This window comes from Danio rerio, chromosome 16 (assembly GCF_049306965.1).
Source record: "Danio rerio strain Tuebingen ecotype United States chromosome 16, GRCz12tu, whole genome shotgun sequence".
In the NCBI taxonomy this organism is placed as follows: domain Eukaryota; kingdom Metazoa; phylum Chordata; class Actinopteri; order Cypriniformes; family Danionidae; genus Danio; species Danio rerio.
This window is the reverse complement of record NC_133191.1, coordinates 26,791,357-26,808,527: the sequence shown is the minus strand read 5'-3', so window position 1 is coordinate 26,808,527 and position 17,171 is coordinate 26,791,357. Positions and strand designations below refer to the sequence as shown.

Here is a 17,171-nt window from a genome sequence, read left to right as displayed (position 1 = left end):
CAGATAATAATAATCCTGCTGTGAAATATGGAATTGACAAGCGTGAGAGATTTGACAGGCGGCACCAGAGCGGTGTGCCAACCTGATATCAATGCTAAACTAACGTGATGAAATGCATGCATATCCAGTCCATTTTAAATCTGCTTGCATCAACTTCATTTACATACCGGATTTTGCAAGGCTAATATTGTGCTGAAATGGACAACAATAGTTTCCTAGCGAGCGTGCTTGCAGTCCGCCCAGCGCATTTATTAAGCGATGCTCAACCAACATCTTTTAAAAAAAAAAGTATGTGACAGGACTGTGGTTAAACTTACTTCCTAATAACAGAGTTAAACTTTACAGCTTTGTCAATGGACTTTTATTCCTCAAACAATACACAGGAGGATTATGGTCCATAATGTTTTTCCTAGATGTGCGTAATTGCATGTGTTTTTTCCCACATTTTTTGGGGAGTTCATTCTGAATGTTGCATTATATGATGTGGCTCGTTTAACTCTGACAGGATGTTTGACGCATATCTATTTAAGAACACAAACACCACAAAACCTGACATTCAAGTAGCACAGACAGACTTCCTGCTTTTCAGAGAAGAATCTGCACTTCCTGTGAAAGATAGAGAATTTCATTGCGCATCTCGTGTCACTCGCAGTCGTATGAAGCGCACCCACTCTTGTGCCGCTCACACAAAAGAAGCGTTTCTTCATTCTCTGCCAACTCGGCTAGAAGAACATCACGTTCTGTGGTAAGACAGCAGGCTGGTAGATGATTGTGTAGGATCTGATTCTTTGGGCTGCAGAATCATGTAGGAAAATGTTATCTTGAAGTTCAGGTGTCAGAGGTGTGTGTGTGTGTGTTAGATTTTTACAGATTAGTGGGAAGTGCAGATGCTACACAATGCAGAGATCCTTCTTTCAATTTAAACATGTTTTATAGAAGCAACTGGTATTAAGACCATGCACATGTTGCAAAAGTGTTTTTCAAGTGTGTGAATGTTCAGCTGGGTTTTAAACAAGAAGCATGTAAATGTGCTATATTTCTATATTTGAAACTAGTCGTGATATATAGAAAAATTAATCATTTTGATTGATGAAATGTATTGCACTGGTATATTTGTAGGGATAGGCATCGATACATTTTAAAAATCATTTTATACATTTTTCTTGTATGCCAAAAATGATTGGAATATTAATTAAAAATCATCTTCTGTGAAGGTATTTTGTAGATTTACCACATAACTTAAGTCCTAACAATGCATAGTTCTAATACAGATGAGTTAGTTCCACTTTAAAGGCGATTTTCTCAATATTTAGATTTGTTTTTCTAAATATTTATATATATATATATAAAAAATGTAAATCAAAATAAAAACTAATTCATTCAGATGATCACAATTAACATTGTTACAAAACAAATAAATGAATAATAACAATAACAAATAAATGTTATTTATATAATAGGTATATGCACAACTAGTGTTTCTTTCCATACCGAATAAACTTCCAGTAAACAGTCAGTGTGACTTTTTTCAATTTTATATGATTCTTTTACAGCATTGATGTTGTAATGTAATTAAAATACAATCAGTTAAATAGACTTCAGCATTCATTTAGTTGTTCATATGTAAAACGAGATGAAAAGCCGCTTACACGCACGCGCCAGTCAGGATCAGCAGGCTAAATGTTCATATTTTAAAGACATGGCGCAGGAAAATGTGTTTAAATGCAGTGCTTTTTATACATTCTGAGAGCCACTTTTTATCCTAAATCAATCAGACAGTGAAAATTGTTGATTTGTAAAGAAAACAGACCGCACCGATTTTGTAACGGCATACAGTTCACCATGAAGTGTTTGACCCAGGTTACTGAAAATTTTTAAGTCTTTCTGCATATACCATATTGTTTTCAAAAAAATCACAAGGTGCCACTATTCTGCAAATTTTAGTGCAGGGCAATATGGTCAACAATCATCCTGGCCAATCTCTTTCTTTGAAACATTGCTTCTATTAAAGGCAGTGAATTTACCACATGGGCTATGGTACATATCGTGCAAAAAAGGGTTAAAATCCCATGACATTCTAACACAATCAAACAACAACAAATATTTTGGCAAAATGTATATTCTGCATGATGCAACTTCAATGTTTGAGGACCATATAGTTAAGGGCCTGCACAGGTGAAGTCCCTAATGAAAGTTTGACACAAACATGCGTAGGTCTGTGCAGTTGGCACAAGTGGAATAATTTCTGGCAGTTCAAAATCTGTTTTGGAGAAAAGAACTCAAGAACTGGGCAAGCTGGTTTCACTCCACTTTAGACTGTAGTCACTGAGCAGCTTTCAAACCAGACACGTAAAGAGCTTCGCTATAAAACTCATTAATTTTTTCTTAGCTGACCAAAGTACAAGAGCAGTAGAGCGCACCATAGACTAGCTTGTTCACATGCTGTGAATATTCTGCTTATGTACCCATATACTCACTTGTGTACCTCAGGTGCTCACCGGAAAGCAAAATCTGCTCAAATGATGCTCCGACAGAATATTTTTATGTTGTTTACTTGTTTCTGCTGTTTTCAAAGAACTGGGCTCTACTGGCAACGCTGGCAAAATGACGCCTCTTAACTACTCGATGTCAATAAACTTTCAGAGCCAGTATGTGGTTATTTTACATTTTCCTTGATAGTCCCTTTATTTATCAGGGATCGCCACAGTGGAATGAACTGCCAACTTATCCAGCATATGCTTTTATGCACCGGATGTCCTTCCAGCTGCAACCCAGTATTGGGATACATCCATACACACTCATTCACACATATACACTAAGGACAGTTTAGCTTATTCAGTTCACCTAAAGCACTAAGGGACATCATGTCCGGGACCCAAACCAGCGACCTTCTTGCTGTGAGGAACAGTGCTAACAATTGGGCCACCGTGCTGTCTGTGGTTGTTTTATTGGCTTTTTAACATCTGTCTAATTTAACATATTGAAATAAATGTAAAATATCAAACAAAATCATTTCATATTATAAATAACAACTTTGGGAAATCCTGAAAAATTCTTATAATCCTACTGTAGGTAGAATCTGTGGTCTTTGATCTTTGGTCTGACATGTTCACTGAGAGCTGCTTAATGAGAGCTGTTCTGTCAGTGTTTATTTATTTATTTATTCATATATTTATTCATTTAGCTTTATTTTAAGATGCTACGACGAGCACCAAATCTAATAATGCAATCAATCACTGCATGGAGATGTCAAAACTGATTTTTTTTTTTTCATGCTTTTGTTATTTAGGCATGTTGAGAGCAAAATTAACACTACAGTACAGATTGCTTGCTGTGAGCTATCATTTCAAAATGTGGGTTATTGAATGTCTCACGGATGGATGACGTCAAACTCCAGCTGAATTATTTTTTAGTGTGCAACTGTATTTCAGCATCTTGATTGATGCTCAGTTTGACAATATGACTATTGAGATCTTACAGTGTGACATGAGGATCATGAACCAACTCAAATTCATGAATCAGTTAATCAAAAAAAATCACAGTGTGGGCTGGGCTTTAGGATATTACAATGGTCAACGTTCTTTTTTTTACTCATGGTCACGATGTACTGTTTTATGTCATATGTTATGAAAATGACAATATTAAATTGCTTTAAGCATGTTTCTGCATTGCCTCTCTGAGGGTTTAATCCACTCCACTTCCCTTTCCATCCCCCATCTCTCTCTCTCTTTCTCTCTCTCTCTCTCTCTCTCTCTCTTTCTTTTTTTTTTCCTCTGTCATTTAGTAACATACTTGATGTTTTATGTCTGTGTTTAGCGGAGCTCGATGCAGAACATGCCCAGAAAGTGCTGGAGATGGAGCATGCGCAGCAGGTCAAGCTAAAGGAGCGGCAGAAGTACTTTGAAGAGGCGTTTCAGCAAGACATGGAGCAGTACCTCTCCACAGGATACCTGCAGATCACCGACAGGAGAGGTCAGTTTCTCATTTGAGAACAGCCACTTTCACACACATACTGTACCTGTTCAGTTGGATGACATTGGATATAATGCTCCCCAAAACTCTTTTCACTTATAATGTATTATCTGCTTTAGCGTCCTGTATTTTAGTGATTTAACATGGATGATGCTGATCAATGTTTTAGACTTCAAAATGTCTTTTTTTCATAATAAAACAGCAGCAAATCAGTTTGAGCGTCAGTCTATATGATGTGCTGCTTAAGGCGGCGTCTTTCCCACATGAATATTTGATCAGACTGTGTTAAATGGGAGAGTAAGGAGCTTCTGTGAGAATGTCGATGGTAAACTGATGGGCTTTTCTTTCCGCTCTTTTTCCTGAATGCTGCCCTGATGTATGAGGTATGCTTTCCCATGGTCCTCCATTCTTCAGGACATCTTCTCTGTTCTAGCCTGACCTGTCCATGTGTCAGTCTATTAAAGGGGCTACATGTTTAAATTTTCATTTATTAATGATGTAAAAGGTCATTTCCTTGGTTGACTGTCTACATAATCTTATTTTTAAGCGACAAATTATTTGCTGGAAAAATGTAAATGATGTGACATTTATGTGCACTCTCGAGAGCCTTTCCTTTCTTTTATCACACAGGAAATGAAGGGTTAAACTATGATCAGGGTGATTCAGAAAGTGATGTAAAGAAAAGCGGTTCATTTAAACTATAGTCTTCTGTTTTTTTTCTATCATTTTAATTTACTTATCAGGCTTTCACCCACCTTAAAAAATTAAATGTTACAAAACACCAACGTGGTGCGGCTAAATATCAACTTCGATATAAAATGGACCTGGAAGTAAGTAAGTATCGAACTTTCAGCCGGTAAATTGCTGAGCTGCTGCAAACACAACCACTTTGCAATAATCAGATGCTGCCTTAAAGGGACAGTTCCCCCAGAGGGGCAGTTATTTTACTCTTCCTCCAAATATTCTAAACCTGTTTGCGTTTCTTATTTCTGTTGAACAGAGAACAAGATATTCTGAAGAAACAAGAAAGTAGCGTTTGACTTCCATGGTATTTTTGTCCCTTCTATGCATGTTAAAGGCTACTTTTTTTTCCAACATTCTTCAGATTATCTTGTTTTGTGTTCAACAGAATAAAAATTATAAGTTTAGAACCACTTGAGTGTGAGTAAATGCTGAGAAATATTTCATTTTTGGGTGAACTATCTCTTTAAAGTCGCAGGCTGCAGTTCACCTTATGGCCACTGGTGTCGCTATAAACAAGGGTTTCTGAGTTCTACATGTATCCCCTTTAATTGTATTAATTGTATTAATGTGTATTTAAACTGTATGGAAGAGAAAGAAGTGATTGTGTATTTGTTTCTCGGGCAGATCCATTAGGCAGTATGTCCTCAATGGAGGTGAATGTTGACCTGCTGGAGCAAATGGACCTGACAGATGTGTCTGACCACGAGGCTCTGGATGTTTTCCTCAGCTCTGTAGGGGAAGAAAGCAGCGCTGTGTCTCCCGATGCAGGTTTGGCTGTGCTTTAACGCATCTTCATTTCTGTTATATTTTCCTGTTTATTCTGGTGCTTTTTCTGTGTGTTTCTCTCTTCTTTTGAACACACAAAGTTCTTTTGATGAATGCCGGTTGATGGGATTCATAGACTTTTTTTTTTGTTATACTCTTTCAGTCAGTGGGTGCCACCAACCAGCCTTTTTTTGACCAAACCAAATGATCTACTTTTGGGATTTTGAAAGAAACCAGGGTGTCCACAGGGTCTTAAAGTCCTAAATTTCAAAAACTAAATTTTAGGCCTTAAAAGACTTAAATTCACTGAAATGTTGTCTTGTTGGTCATAAATTGTTTTAAATGGGTTTTAATTTTTCAAGTTATCAAATCCATTCAAACAATACATCTCAAGAAAACTTATAGCAAAACTCCATTAATTATTATAACTTATAATAATAACTTGAATTATAATGTTAACCACTATGGTCTGCTTGTTTTGACACATTATAAAGTATCATTTATTAAGAAATTAGTTATTAGAATTATTTTTTGATGGGGCCATAATAGCATTTAGCTCTATTCATTCATTCTTGATGGTCTTAAATGGTCTAAAAAAAGAAAAAAGAAAAAAGAAGGTTTAAAACCACATGAGAGAGAACAAATGATAAGTTAAGTCTTTTTGTATTTTTGTGTTAACTTTCTCTTTAAAACACATTTGTAAATGTGATTTAAAATGACTGTGGTAATTATTAAACAAATAATAACTACATATTTGTATAACAGTTGTTAGAAAATAAAAATGATAATTATCATTATTTACCATCACCATAAAATTACAAGGTTCTATCTAACTTGTTTGTCAAAATTGAGTTATTTACATATTCTTATTAAATGACAACTTATTAACATTATGTGATGGTTTTTCATAAGTTGTTTACAATTTAAGTCTTTATTTAAAAAACAAAAAAGGTTTTATCTAGAAAAGTCGAACTCTAGCTCGGCTCTATAAGGTTATTTCTGTTAGCCAATCATGAGGGCCATTCAGGATCAGCTGTCTTTGTTATTTCGCCTGACTGTTCCATTGACAGCGGGAAAGACCATAGAGGAACAAAATCAGAGTCGACTAAATAAAGCTGCACCACACAAAACTGAGAAGAAACCTGAAACTGAAAAGCTGTGTAAATGTGATGATTTAGAAGCATTTTTGACATTAAGATGAAATTTTACATTTTACACTGTTGAAAAAGAAACAGTTATTAAAAATGTAATATAATAAATGTAAAATATTTGTATTTGAGTGTATATATAGCCAGTGAAACATTTTTTGGTGTTTATTAAACTCTTTTGCTCATAGTTTTAGTCTTTAAATGTGATATTAAGAGTTGAAGGGCAAACGAGCCCCATTAAGCCTTCATGGGGCTTGCAATTCAAAATATTTCATTCAATAATTCATATAAAGTATATTATTCATATTATTTACATAACTTTCCCAAACATCAACATATTGTTACAACACCAATTTTTATTTCTTTAATTAAATTACTATGCAGAATGATTGTATTTCTTGAAAAGTAACGCTTCAATGAATGATCTGCCAGACAGAACCTTATAATTCCAAGTGGAAAATGACTTTTTACAATTAGAAGCTTCTATCTACATTTTCCTGCGTTTTTACCCCAATTTGCAAATGTAAGAGAATTTTGATATTTTACATTTAGAGCACTTTGAGGGTCTCTGTCATGTTAATGTATGAAAGAGAACTGTCACACTTATTGTTTGCTATATGGAATGCAAAAACTTTGGAGCTCAATATCTCTAAATCATTTAATGCAGATGGAACCTTATAATTCCAATGCAATGATACATTGAAACTAAAATAAGAAACCTTGTAATTCAATGTAGAGATATTTAGTTATTGACAATATTAGTTGCTACATTACTGTTTCAAATACCTTTAATATATAAGGTTTTACAGTTCAGTAAAATGTTTACATTTTTCCATCATTTGGTTGATAAAATGAATGATTGAATATAAATTAAGCTTGTATAACAGAAATATGTTATGTCTAAAATTTAATCTTCCTATTATTAATTCATTTCTTATTAAATAATAATAAAAACTGCACATGCACATGCAGTTTTATGGCTGGTTTAAAACATATATATACCAGTATGAATTATTCTCAAGTCACCGGCAGGTGTGGAAACAGGCACTACTTCTACATACAGTAAATCCTTTTCTCTTAACTGCTAAAAACACCCTGCAAATCAGAACAGAAAGTGTCCAGATTTAGTTTTAGTGCTGGAATGAACACCACACCGAGGGTCACGACTGCACTATAGGATTAATAAATATTGAGAAATAGATTGCATGCTTAATTTTGTCCCATTGTCCAGCAGGAGGCCCTTCTCTAGAGCCCGGCTCATCTCCATCTGACATCAGCCTGAAGGTGCCCTCACAGAGCGAGCTCCGGCACAACATCTCCTCCATCTCCTCATCCTGCACCGACACCGTCAGCGGCACCACCGAAGGTCCAGACGAAGAGGAGAGCAGCAGCGGAGACTCGCCACTTGTTCAGTCTGACGAGGAGGAGGTACATGCTGACACTGCCCTCATGGGCCTCCCCGAAACAGAGGCGCTCAAAAGCTCAGACGACAGCGACACACAGGCCCCCTAGTGGCCACCCAGAGGAAACACAATCAGTCCTGTTGCCTTTCTGGGGATGAAAACCTGCTTTACATCAGGGTCCTGTGTGCTGAAGGCCAGCGGGACACTTTTTCATGGCTGTGCGTTGACACTTGGGGGAATGAAGTCTTTTGGGGCTGTTTGAGCTCATCAGACTGTTAGCACTGTGATTTTTTTGCTTTCATTTTTCCAGCACAGAACAAAATCAACCTGTTTTTAAAGAGTGGGTTCAACCAAAAATGAAAATTGCCATCGTTTAGTCTTCCTCTGTAAGACACAAAAGAAGATATTTTGACAAATGTTTTGTAGTACTTTTTCCCCTTTACAACAGACGTTAATGATTATTAGTCATTAAAATATCTTGATTTGTGTTCTACAGAAACCCATAAATGTTAAGCAGCACTTGAGGGTGAGGAAATGTTCATTTTTGTGTGAAATACTCTTTAAAATGACCTGACGAATCATAACTATATTGAAAAGATAGATTTTACAGTGCTCCTGCTAATATAACACATGTATGTTGCATGACATTTGTAATGCGGAGCTCATTTTTGCATACACTGAGCTGGCGGGAAGACTCTGAAATAAAATATCTGTCGAAATAAGAGTCAATAGATAGCTCTGGTGTAGGATTGATATTTCAAATCATAGCAACCTATAGAGAAAATAGCTTCCTCTGAAGATTTCACTCGCAGTCTGTGGGATAAAAATAGCAGAGAACATTCGGACCATCTGCAGTGCTGAATTTTAAAGCTCCCCGTAAAGCAAGCTGTTGCTCTAAAACCTTGTTACCTCTGGGGGAAAAAAACATGGTGACTGCAATGAAAGGAAGACGTTAGGTACATCTTTTGGAAGGATTGACAAGTGATTTATTTAATAAAACAAAAATATACAAACCTGAAAAATAAAAAGTAACCAAAAAGATCTCCACTGGACTGGAGGACTGAGTAACAGTGCATATAAATAAACAGTACAAGGATCAGGAGTATTACTGTATAAAAGAGGGTGAAGGGGATAACAAAGAAACAAACAAACAAACAAAAAAAGATTTAAGGCCATAAAAAGTATACAAGCACATTTTGGAAACACTGTTGAGTTTTTTTGTGTTTTTAAACCTTAAATACAAGTCAGTCATTTGGAAAGGGGCGACTATCGTGTCTGATTACAAGACTTTGATACAGTCAGTGCAATGGGTAAGCTAGACTACATGACTTTACTTTTGGGTAAAAGATTTTGCTTTCCAATAAAAAAAGTAAAGCTAAAAAACTAGGGATCACCACTATGACATACTTCTCAGTGATTTAAGCAGCACTTATTTTTTTATGTATGTTTTATTTTCGTAGCAACCCTGTTCACATCTAATTTATATAGGGATGAAGAAACCAATGTAGAAGTAAGGCTTTTTCTTCATCTCAAAAAACGTTGTCATCCAAACCCCTAGAGACCCGAACTCAAAGGCTCAATTTGAACATTTTACTGGCATAGAAACAGATTTGGGGCTTTTCTGTTTGCTTTTAGTGTTTAGCGGTTATATTCTATGAAAACAAACAAAAGAATTGTTCAAGAAACACTGGGAACCGATTACAAATATAAAGTCTGGGGGGACAAAAATGTGTGGGATAAAAGGGAAAGTGCATTTACAATTGAAAGAGTCACGATTAAAAACAGGTACAAATTGCCCTCGGCGTCAAACGGTTTCCGCGGAAAGGCCTCAAAATGTGCTTTTGAAAGTGGGGAGCTCCTAGTGTACTTAAACAAGGCCTTGAAACCTCCAGGTGTGGGATTTATGCAGTCAGAAATATTGAACACGTGTCAGATCTGCACACAAGTGTCTGACGCTCTTTTTGCAGCTGGAGAACTGAATGCCAGTAAGTATAATATGTGTGGGCTGTAATCTTACATGTTTGTTCATGTTCCTGACAGCATTAAAGCTCAAAGTATGCTTAGTTTTATGCACACACACACACACACACACACACAGTCAAATGTATAGCCTTTTAAAGTGTTCTTCATTTTATAATCTGTGCTTTCTCTATCCAGAAGTTGTGGTTGCTAAAATGTCAGTGTATGGCAAGCTGTAATATAGTTAAAACATATTGACTGAGCTACCAACCGATCCATTTCCTACGAACACTTTCCTGCCAATCGCAGTCATATCTGTTAACACATGAAAACAACGGCCAATCAGCAGTGTTTGAGAACATGCTCAACGGTGCTCAAAGGTTAATAGGAAATGGACAGTGAATGTCAGTATCGATTGGTATGGAAGTTGATGCTTTCGACACTACATGTTACATCTGTTTTCATCCTATAAGTACTTTTTAAGACACTAGCATCCAGAACATAAGTCTCAAACACAGTTCCAGGAGGGCCGCAGCTATGCACAGTTTTGCTACAACCCTAATCAAACACAGCTGATCCAACTAATCAAGGTGTTCAAGACCACTGGTCCAGCTGTGTTTGATTAGGGTAGGAGCAAAACTGTGCAGAGCTGCGGCCCTTCAGGAACTGAGTTTGAGACCCATTCTGTAGGTTTCAAACAAAACTGAAGGACTCAATTAGTACGATCAGGTGTTTAATTAGGGTTGAAACTAAACTGTGCAGAGTTTCAGGCCTTCAGAAACTGAGTTTGACACCTGTGCTCTAATTCCTTCAGAGAGACCCTTCATGAGCCATTCAGATTGGAATCCACACAATGTATTGAATTGATAATAGTCAACACTGAAAGAATTAGTAGCATATAAGAAATGAGGAATAACTAGTAGCCAATGAATAAGTCATAGTATTTAATGGAAAACATTCTAGTATTTTGTTATGTATTAATGTTAAACAGCTTGCCATACACAGTAACTACAAAACACTGTAGCCATTTTGTTATTTTGCTATGGTATTGTTTCCAGAGGGTCATTCTGAAAGGAGGTTATGTAAAAACTCTGAGTATGTTCAACCTGAAATGAGGGGAAACTCCAGCTTTTACATTTCAGGATAGGAAGTTTGAGCATGCGAAATTCTGTTGTACGGTGCTGCGAAAAGGGGCGGGATTAGACATTAAAAAAGCGAGCGATTGCTCCAGGTTTCAAATTTCTGTGCAGAGAGAATGTTTCTGTGCATGTTTTGATCCTGGATTGGTCTCATGCAATCATGTGATGCGATTTCGCAGGTCAGAGTTTACCAAGCTTGAACTTTGCAATGCAGAACATAGGAAACTTTTTGCACAAGCTTGTGTTTCCAGTCCGCCACAATGGCCTCTGTGTGAATGGAAGTCTATGGGGAGAAAAGTGCAGTGTGACCGCAGCTTAAGTCAAGACCGTTTTTAAAAGGGAGGCAACTTATTCTCAGAGTCAGTTGCCATGTTAAATTACTCTGTGAACCTCATCCTAATCCCAGATTTTTGTGTGGTCTCCAGTTTTTATGTGTGATATTCTAACAGTGAGCAGTATTATGCTGCAGTCACGCTGCACTTTTTCGCCCCATAGACTTCCATTCATGCACATGTAAATGCCACAGACCGGAAATGCAAGCTTGTGCGACAAGTTTCACAGGTCGCTGCTCTGCAAAGTTCAAGCTTGGTAAACTCTGACTGGCGGAATCGCATGACGTGACTGCGTGAGACCAATCAAAAATCAAAACATGAGCTCTCTGGACAGAATGTAAAATATGGAGCAATCGATTGTTTTTTTAAACAACTTGTTTGCAGCGTCATATAACAGAATTTCACATGCTCAAACTCAAGTGTGACAGCAACGTTACCCAGAGTTGATTGAGCTAACTAAGCTAAGCTGTTCTGAAACCAAAAACTCAAGAGATTCCCCAAGTTAAAGTTTTAGGTCAGAGCGTATTGAAACAGGCCCTTCTCAGTGACATTACACACAAATGATAGAAAGCTGCTGAAACATGAGATCACATAATCAGAGCCATAACAGGCAAAAATACTGTGTAAGCGATGATGACATTTTCAGCTTATTCGCATAAAAAGCAAAGCATACGTTGTGCTTTAAGCCATAATAACCATAAGCCCAAGAGACCAACAGGCTTTAAGGGTGATGGAGAAAAGTGTCACTACAGCACCAGTTAAACACAAATGATAGGAATAGTATAGGATATATTTATATCTATGTATACGCATATCTATACTCGATTTAATGCTAAAACAACCCGAAAATACTCATCTAAAAACCAATCTCAATACTAGTGCAAAAGGTCGTGCTTGTTGAATGAGACCCAATAGTCTTATGTCAGGTGCCCCAAACAGTTGTGTATTCGACACGAAACGCGATGTAACACTGAACCTCCGTACATTCAATATATTGACTAACCAGCCGGCAACTACACGCATCTGTAATACAAAAGTGCAATAGAACAGATTGTTGTATTGATATTATACACTAGGTACAAAGAGTATTGAAGAGTGTTTGTACACAAGTATTAGGAACACCTGATATAAAAGGAGAGGAATGTTGTGGTTTATGAGCGGCCCGAGCTGGACAGGGGGACGGGACCCGAGCTCTTGTTTCTGGGGCTTCGCTTTGCTGGTGTTTTGCTGGGGCCGACGCTTCTCTGCTTGACTCCAGCTTTATCCAGAGTTCGGCCACACACTCGATTCACCAGACTGTTGAGCTGCTCCTGAGAAAACAAAGCCAGAAGGTAACCATATTTCAATAATAGATTATCTTCAGAATATGCACTGTGCACATGTAGTGTCATTAATGATACATTGTGCTTCACTTGATGTTCAAAGGTGACATCCAGAAGAGTTTTTGTTTGTTTGTTTTACATGAAACTGGCGTTTTTTCTTCATTTTGCTCGGATCTCTTAATATGGAAAATACACTAATTTGAACCAGGGAATCAAATGCTTTGAAAAAATCAGGTTTACAGTCCTATATTATTTTATTAAAATAAAACAAAACTCTGCAACTAATTGTAATATATATTTACAAAATGCTACTTTTAAATATATTTAAACATTTATTTTGATTTACTATACACGCACTACCTGACAAAAGTCTTGTCCACTATCCAAGTTTTAGGAAAAAAAATTATTAACTTGTCCTTCCAGTTGATCATTATGGTATCAGAAGTGGCTTATATGAAAGACAAAGGCCTCTAGATTACACTAATTTGACCAAAATAAAATATGACCATGTCTTGATTTTTAATAATTTAATTAGGACAGTAAGGTCTGACTTTCCTTAGACAAACGTCTTGTCACTTAACAGGAAAAAATGTACAGTATAGAATATAAAGTCATGCTGCAGTGGAAAAGGAAGGCTTAAAGGACTGCATCCACACATCTCTGCAATGACTCAAATAACTTATTAATAAAGTCATCTGGAATGGCAAAGAAAACGTTCTTGTAGAAGTCAGAGTTTAGCATTGTAAAATATATCAGTAGAATTTTTACTGACCAAAATCATTCATGAAAACAATCAAAACGAGGGCTAATAAATCTGAATTAAATTAGGTCATCTGAATCAATACCCAGCCCTAGTAAAACAAAATAAAAGGGTTTACAGTATCTGATTGAACTTATATTGAACTTGTATTTGAAGTGCTTTCTTATTCGATGTTTGATGTAATCTCAATCAAAACACAAAAAAGGGTGGGGCATAGTGTAAATCCTCCCCTAAAAGATCTGCCAATAGAATTTTGTTTTCTCACAGCACTGCCAAGTGCATCAAATAAAAAGTAAACGAGAAGCGTCTTGAAGGGGGCGGGGCATGTCAGATACTAAAGAGTGTTTAATTCATTACGATTTGATGAGAAACTGTAGTATGAGGTGATTTGCATAAAACCGTTGATCCATTTTGGCTGAGGTGACAAAGTCACAAGCTTTACATGTTTATATCAGTTTTATATCTACTGAACATGAATTTTGTCACAGTTTTGAAGCACACTAGCTAATAGATATCTTAAAAACTAACAATACTGATCCTAACATCGAAAAACCTTTATTTAAATTTTATGGGACCTTTAATACGTTTAGATTTTATCTTCAGATGCTACTTTAAAAAGTAAAGAGCGTCGGGTCATGAAGTACCTCAGAGTAGCGGAACATCATCTTGAGGCCGCGGGGAGACCTGCGTTTCTGGATGTAGCGGAGCGCACACTCCAGACAGAAAACCACATTATCACTCTCATGAACCACCTGTGGATGAACACACAGCATTCAGAACTCCTGCTTCGGCTCGTCACGTGTGTAATGAGCTTTACCGTGGTACTTTACCATAGAGAGGTAGCAGAGATGCTGGCACACTTGACAGCGTCTGTCGGCCGTGTCTTCAGTGAATCTGGAGCGCTGCTGCTTCCTCCTCTCTGTAGGAGATTCACAGTTTGTGCCGTATCTGGCAGACAGACGGAGCCCAGCCTCAAACAGCTCCCTGCGCTGGCGAATCTCTGCATCCCTGAACACACACACACACACACACACACACAGCAGCTTTACCCACAGCTAACACTATCTATTCTAATGTATGTTGGATCTTACGTTTTGTAGTAAATTTTCTGTAAAATGCTGGTGATAACATTTCAAATGTAAAAATATTAACAGATTTATTTTTTGTTATTAAATTTTATATTAAATTATTTTATAATTCATTAATATGAATGTTTTTATAATTATAATATATAATAATTGAGACGCTGTGGAGCAGTAGGTAGTGCTGTCGCCTCACAGTAAGAAGGTTGCTGGTTCGAGCCTCGGCTGGGTCAGTTGGCGTTTCAGTGTGGAGTTTGCGTGGATTTCCTCCGGGTGCTCCAGTTTCCCCCACAGTTCAAAGACATGCGGTACAGGTGAATTGGGTAGGCTAAATTGTCCGTAATGTATGAGTGTGAATGAGCGTGTATGGATGTTTCCCAGAGATGGGTTGCAGCTGAAAAGGCATCCGTTGCGTAAAACATGTGCTGGATAGGTTCTTTTTTGCGTGTTTCCATTACTTTTAATTTTTAAGTTTTAGTCATTTCATTCGTTTTTGAAAATGTATTTAATAATAAATGTTGTTCAATGTGTAATATATGTTTTATTTAAGGTAATTATATTTAATTATAATAATCCTGTTCTGTATTGGAGGTTGAGGAAAAATTATTATTATTAAAATATTATCTATTCCCCAGTAATTCTGTTGTTAAATCAGTATAATTACATTAAACTTTAAATGTAATCATTTTAAAATTGTACATTTTTTATTACTTTTTAAAAAATGTATTTAATAATAAATATTGTTCAAGGTGTATTTTACCTCTTTTACAAGATGTAAGATAAGCCGTTGGTGTCTCCAGAATGTGTCTAAGGTTTCAGCTCAAAAACCCATCAGATCATTTATTCTAGCCTTCAGAATCTGCCCATATTGGTGTTTGAGTATACTGTAGCTGTTTTGTAGCCTGTGGCTTTAAATGCAAATGAGCTGCTTCTTCCTGCCCACCATTCCCACATGCCTGCCTGCTTCTCATGCGTTATGTCAGATGAACAGCAGTCAATGATAGAGACAGACGTGGATGAAGCTGAAATACTATTCATTCGTCAAAAAGACCAAGTAAGTTAATTTGATGTATTTGTGGTGGAGTTTATTCAAGTCTTTCTGAAATGATGAGTCTCACACACCATTCAGCTGTGGTTATTGTAGCGGTTAAGAAATACAAGGCGTCTTTATTACAAACATGATCTGTTTTAAAAACGTTTTAAACTTATAAAAATCATAAAGAGTTGTAACAACTATTTAAATCCTATTTTAATCCTAGTTTATTTGAAAAAAAAAAAAAAAGTTTTGTGGACATGTTATTATAGAAACATGGCATCTGTCAATCAATTTTGTGGGTGGAGAAACCACAATCCTACATCACGTTGCGGTGGGCCTCAAAATGTGAGGGATTTTGATCCTATTTTACCATCAGTAAATTTAAAAAAAGAGTGTTTTTTATCACTCCAATATGACTGGACAAACTATACCTGCACACCGTTCTGTCCAAACAGCTTAAAAAAGGTGATTTTCATCATAGGTGCCCTTTAATTGTACTTTGACGAATGGTGTAATATATTTAATATGGACAATATTTCAATCTTTTAACGTATTAAAACATATTTTTAGGGTCTTCATCGAAATAGGATCTATCAGCAATTATAAGAAAGAAAAAAATGTGTGAATGTGCTCTGATTTGCTCTAATGAATAAATAGCACAGTGCAGTGGTCCAGCAGATCATAATACAAATAAATGTTTGTTAGTTCTTGTCTTTTTGACTATATTTCAGTCTGATCTTTTGTCATCAACGATACTGATTGCTGACCTCCATTCAGAGCATCTGCGATTAAGCTGTTTATTTACACTGAATGAAGAGACATCAAGCACTGACAACATGAACTGTGGGTCCGTCAAGTCACGTTGGGTCTGTTGCTTTGGCAGATGCTGAAAAATGTTCAACTTTAAGCACAACAGAAGTGTCAGCCAATCAGATTGCTTTACGCAAATATTAGTGCAGATGCTAGCTATCCCATACTGGAGAATAACGGTACATTCAAAGAATGATTGTTGCTGCTTGTTTAAACTACTTAATTAAAATAAGCTGGATCGACACAATTTATGAGTTTTTGGGGGGACAACTTTATTGTTTTATGTTCAGTCCACTTCAATTTGTAAAAACAATTAGGTTAACGTTATCCATTTGTTTTGGGACAACATAAAGGAACAGTGCGGAATCCAGCTTTTTTTAGTGTATAGATAAGATAGAGGAAAAGCTTGTTATCTCGGTTGGTAATTGCCCAGTACTTTATGATCAATATTTATACACTACTACTAATAATAATTAATTATAAGTCTTTTTTTGTGTCAAATTCCAAGATGGATGTGGTTGTTGTGACAATAAGAGTCCAGTGAGAGCAGATTTCCACAAACCTGAGATCTCTGAAGAGACTGGAGACGGCAGTCATGAGCTGCTTGTTGTCCCGCTCACATGTGGTGATCTGGTAGAGCAGTTTCTCTGTTGAAAAAGGCTCCTCAATACGACGCCGTTTCAGATCCTGCAAAGCAAA

General features: G+C 36.6%; 2 protein-coding genes across 22 annotated transcripts in view; one reads left to right on the top strand and one right to left on the bottom strand.

The window, feature by feature from the left end:
* dtnbp1a (dystrobrevin binding protein 1a) overlaps positions 1-8,761 on the top strand; it is a 31,317-nt gene extending 22,556 nt beyond the window's left edge. For 3 of the 20 annotated variants that reach the window (XM_073924744.1, XM_005158101.5, XM_073924748.1), the window contains 3 exons: positions 3,817-3,972; positions 5,350-5,484; positions 7,864-8,761. In XM_073924744.1, the coding sequence (XP_073780845.1) occupies positions 3,817-3,972; positions 5,350-5,484; positions 7,864-8,141 (569 nt within the window). In that variant the 3' untranslated portion in view covers positions 8,142-8,761. 20 annotated transcript variants of the gene reach the window in all.
* Positions 8,762-8,995: 234 nt separating this feature from the next.
* jarid2a (jumonji and AT-rich interaction domain containing 2a) overlaps positions 8,996-17,171 on the bottom strand; it is a 96,875-nt gene continuing 88,699 nt past the window's right edge. Inside the window, exons 15-19 of one of the 2 annotated variants that reach the window (XR_012391635.1) lie at positions 17,035-17,159; positions 14,375-14,552; positions 14,189-14,296; positions 11,642-12,772; positions 8,996-11,413 (exon numbers count right to left, since the gene is read on the bottom strand). Coding sequence is in view for 1 of the 2 variants with exons in the window: in XM_001345849.9 (XP_001345885.4) it covers positions 12,614-12,772; positions 14,189-14,296; positions 14,375-14,552; positions 17,035-17,159 (570 nt within the window). In the remaining variant the exon portion in view is untranslated. Of the gene's footprint in view, positions 12,773-14,188; positions 14,297-14,374; positions 14,553-17,034; positions 17,160-17,171 lie in introns of both variants that reach the window. The other variant, XM_001345849.9, reaches the window with a different exon arrangement.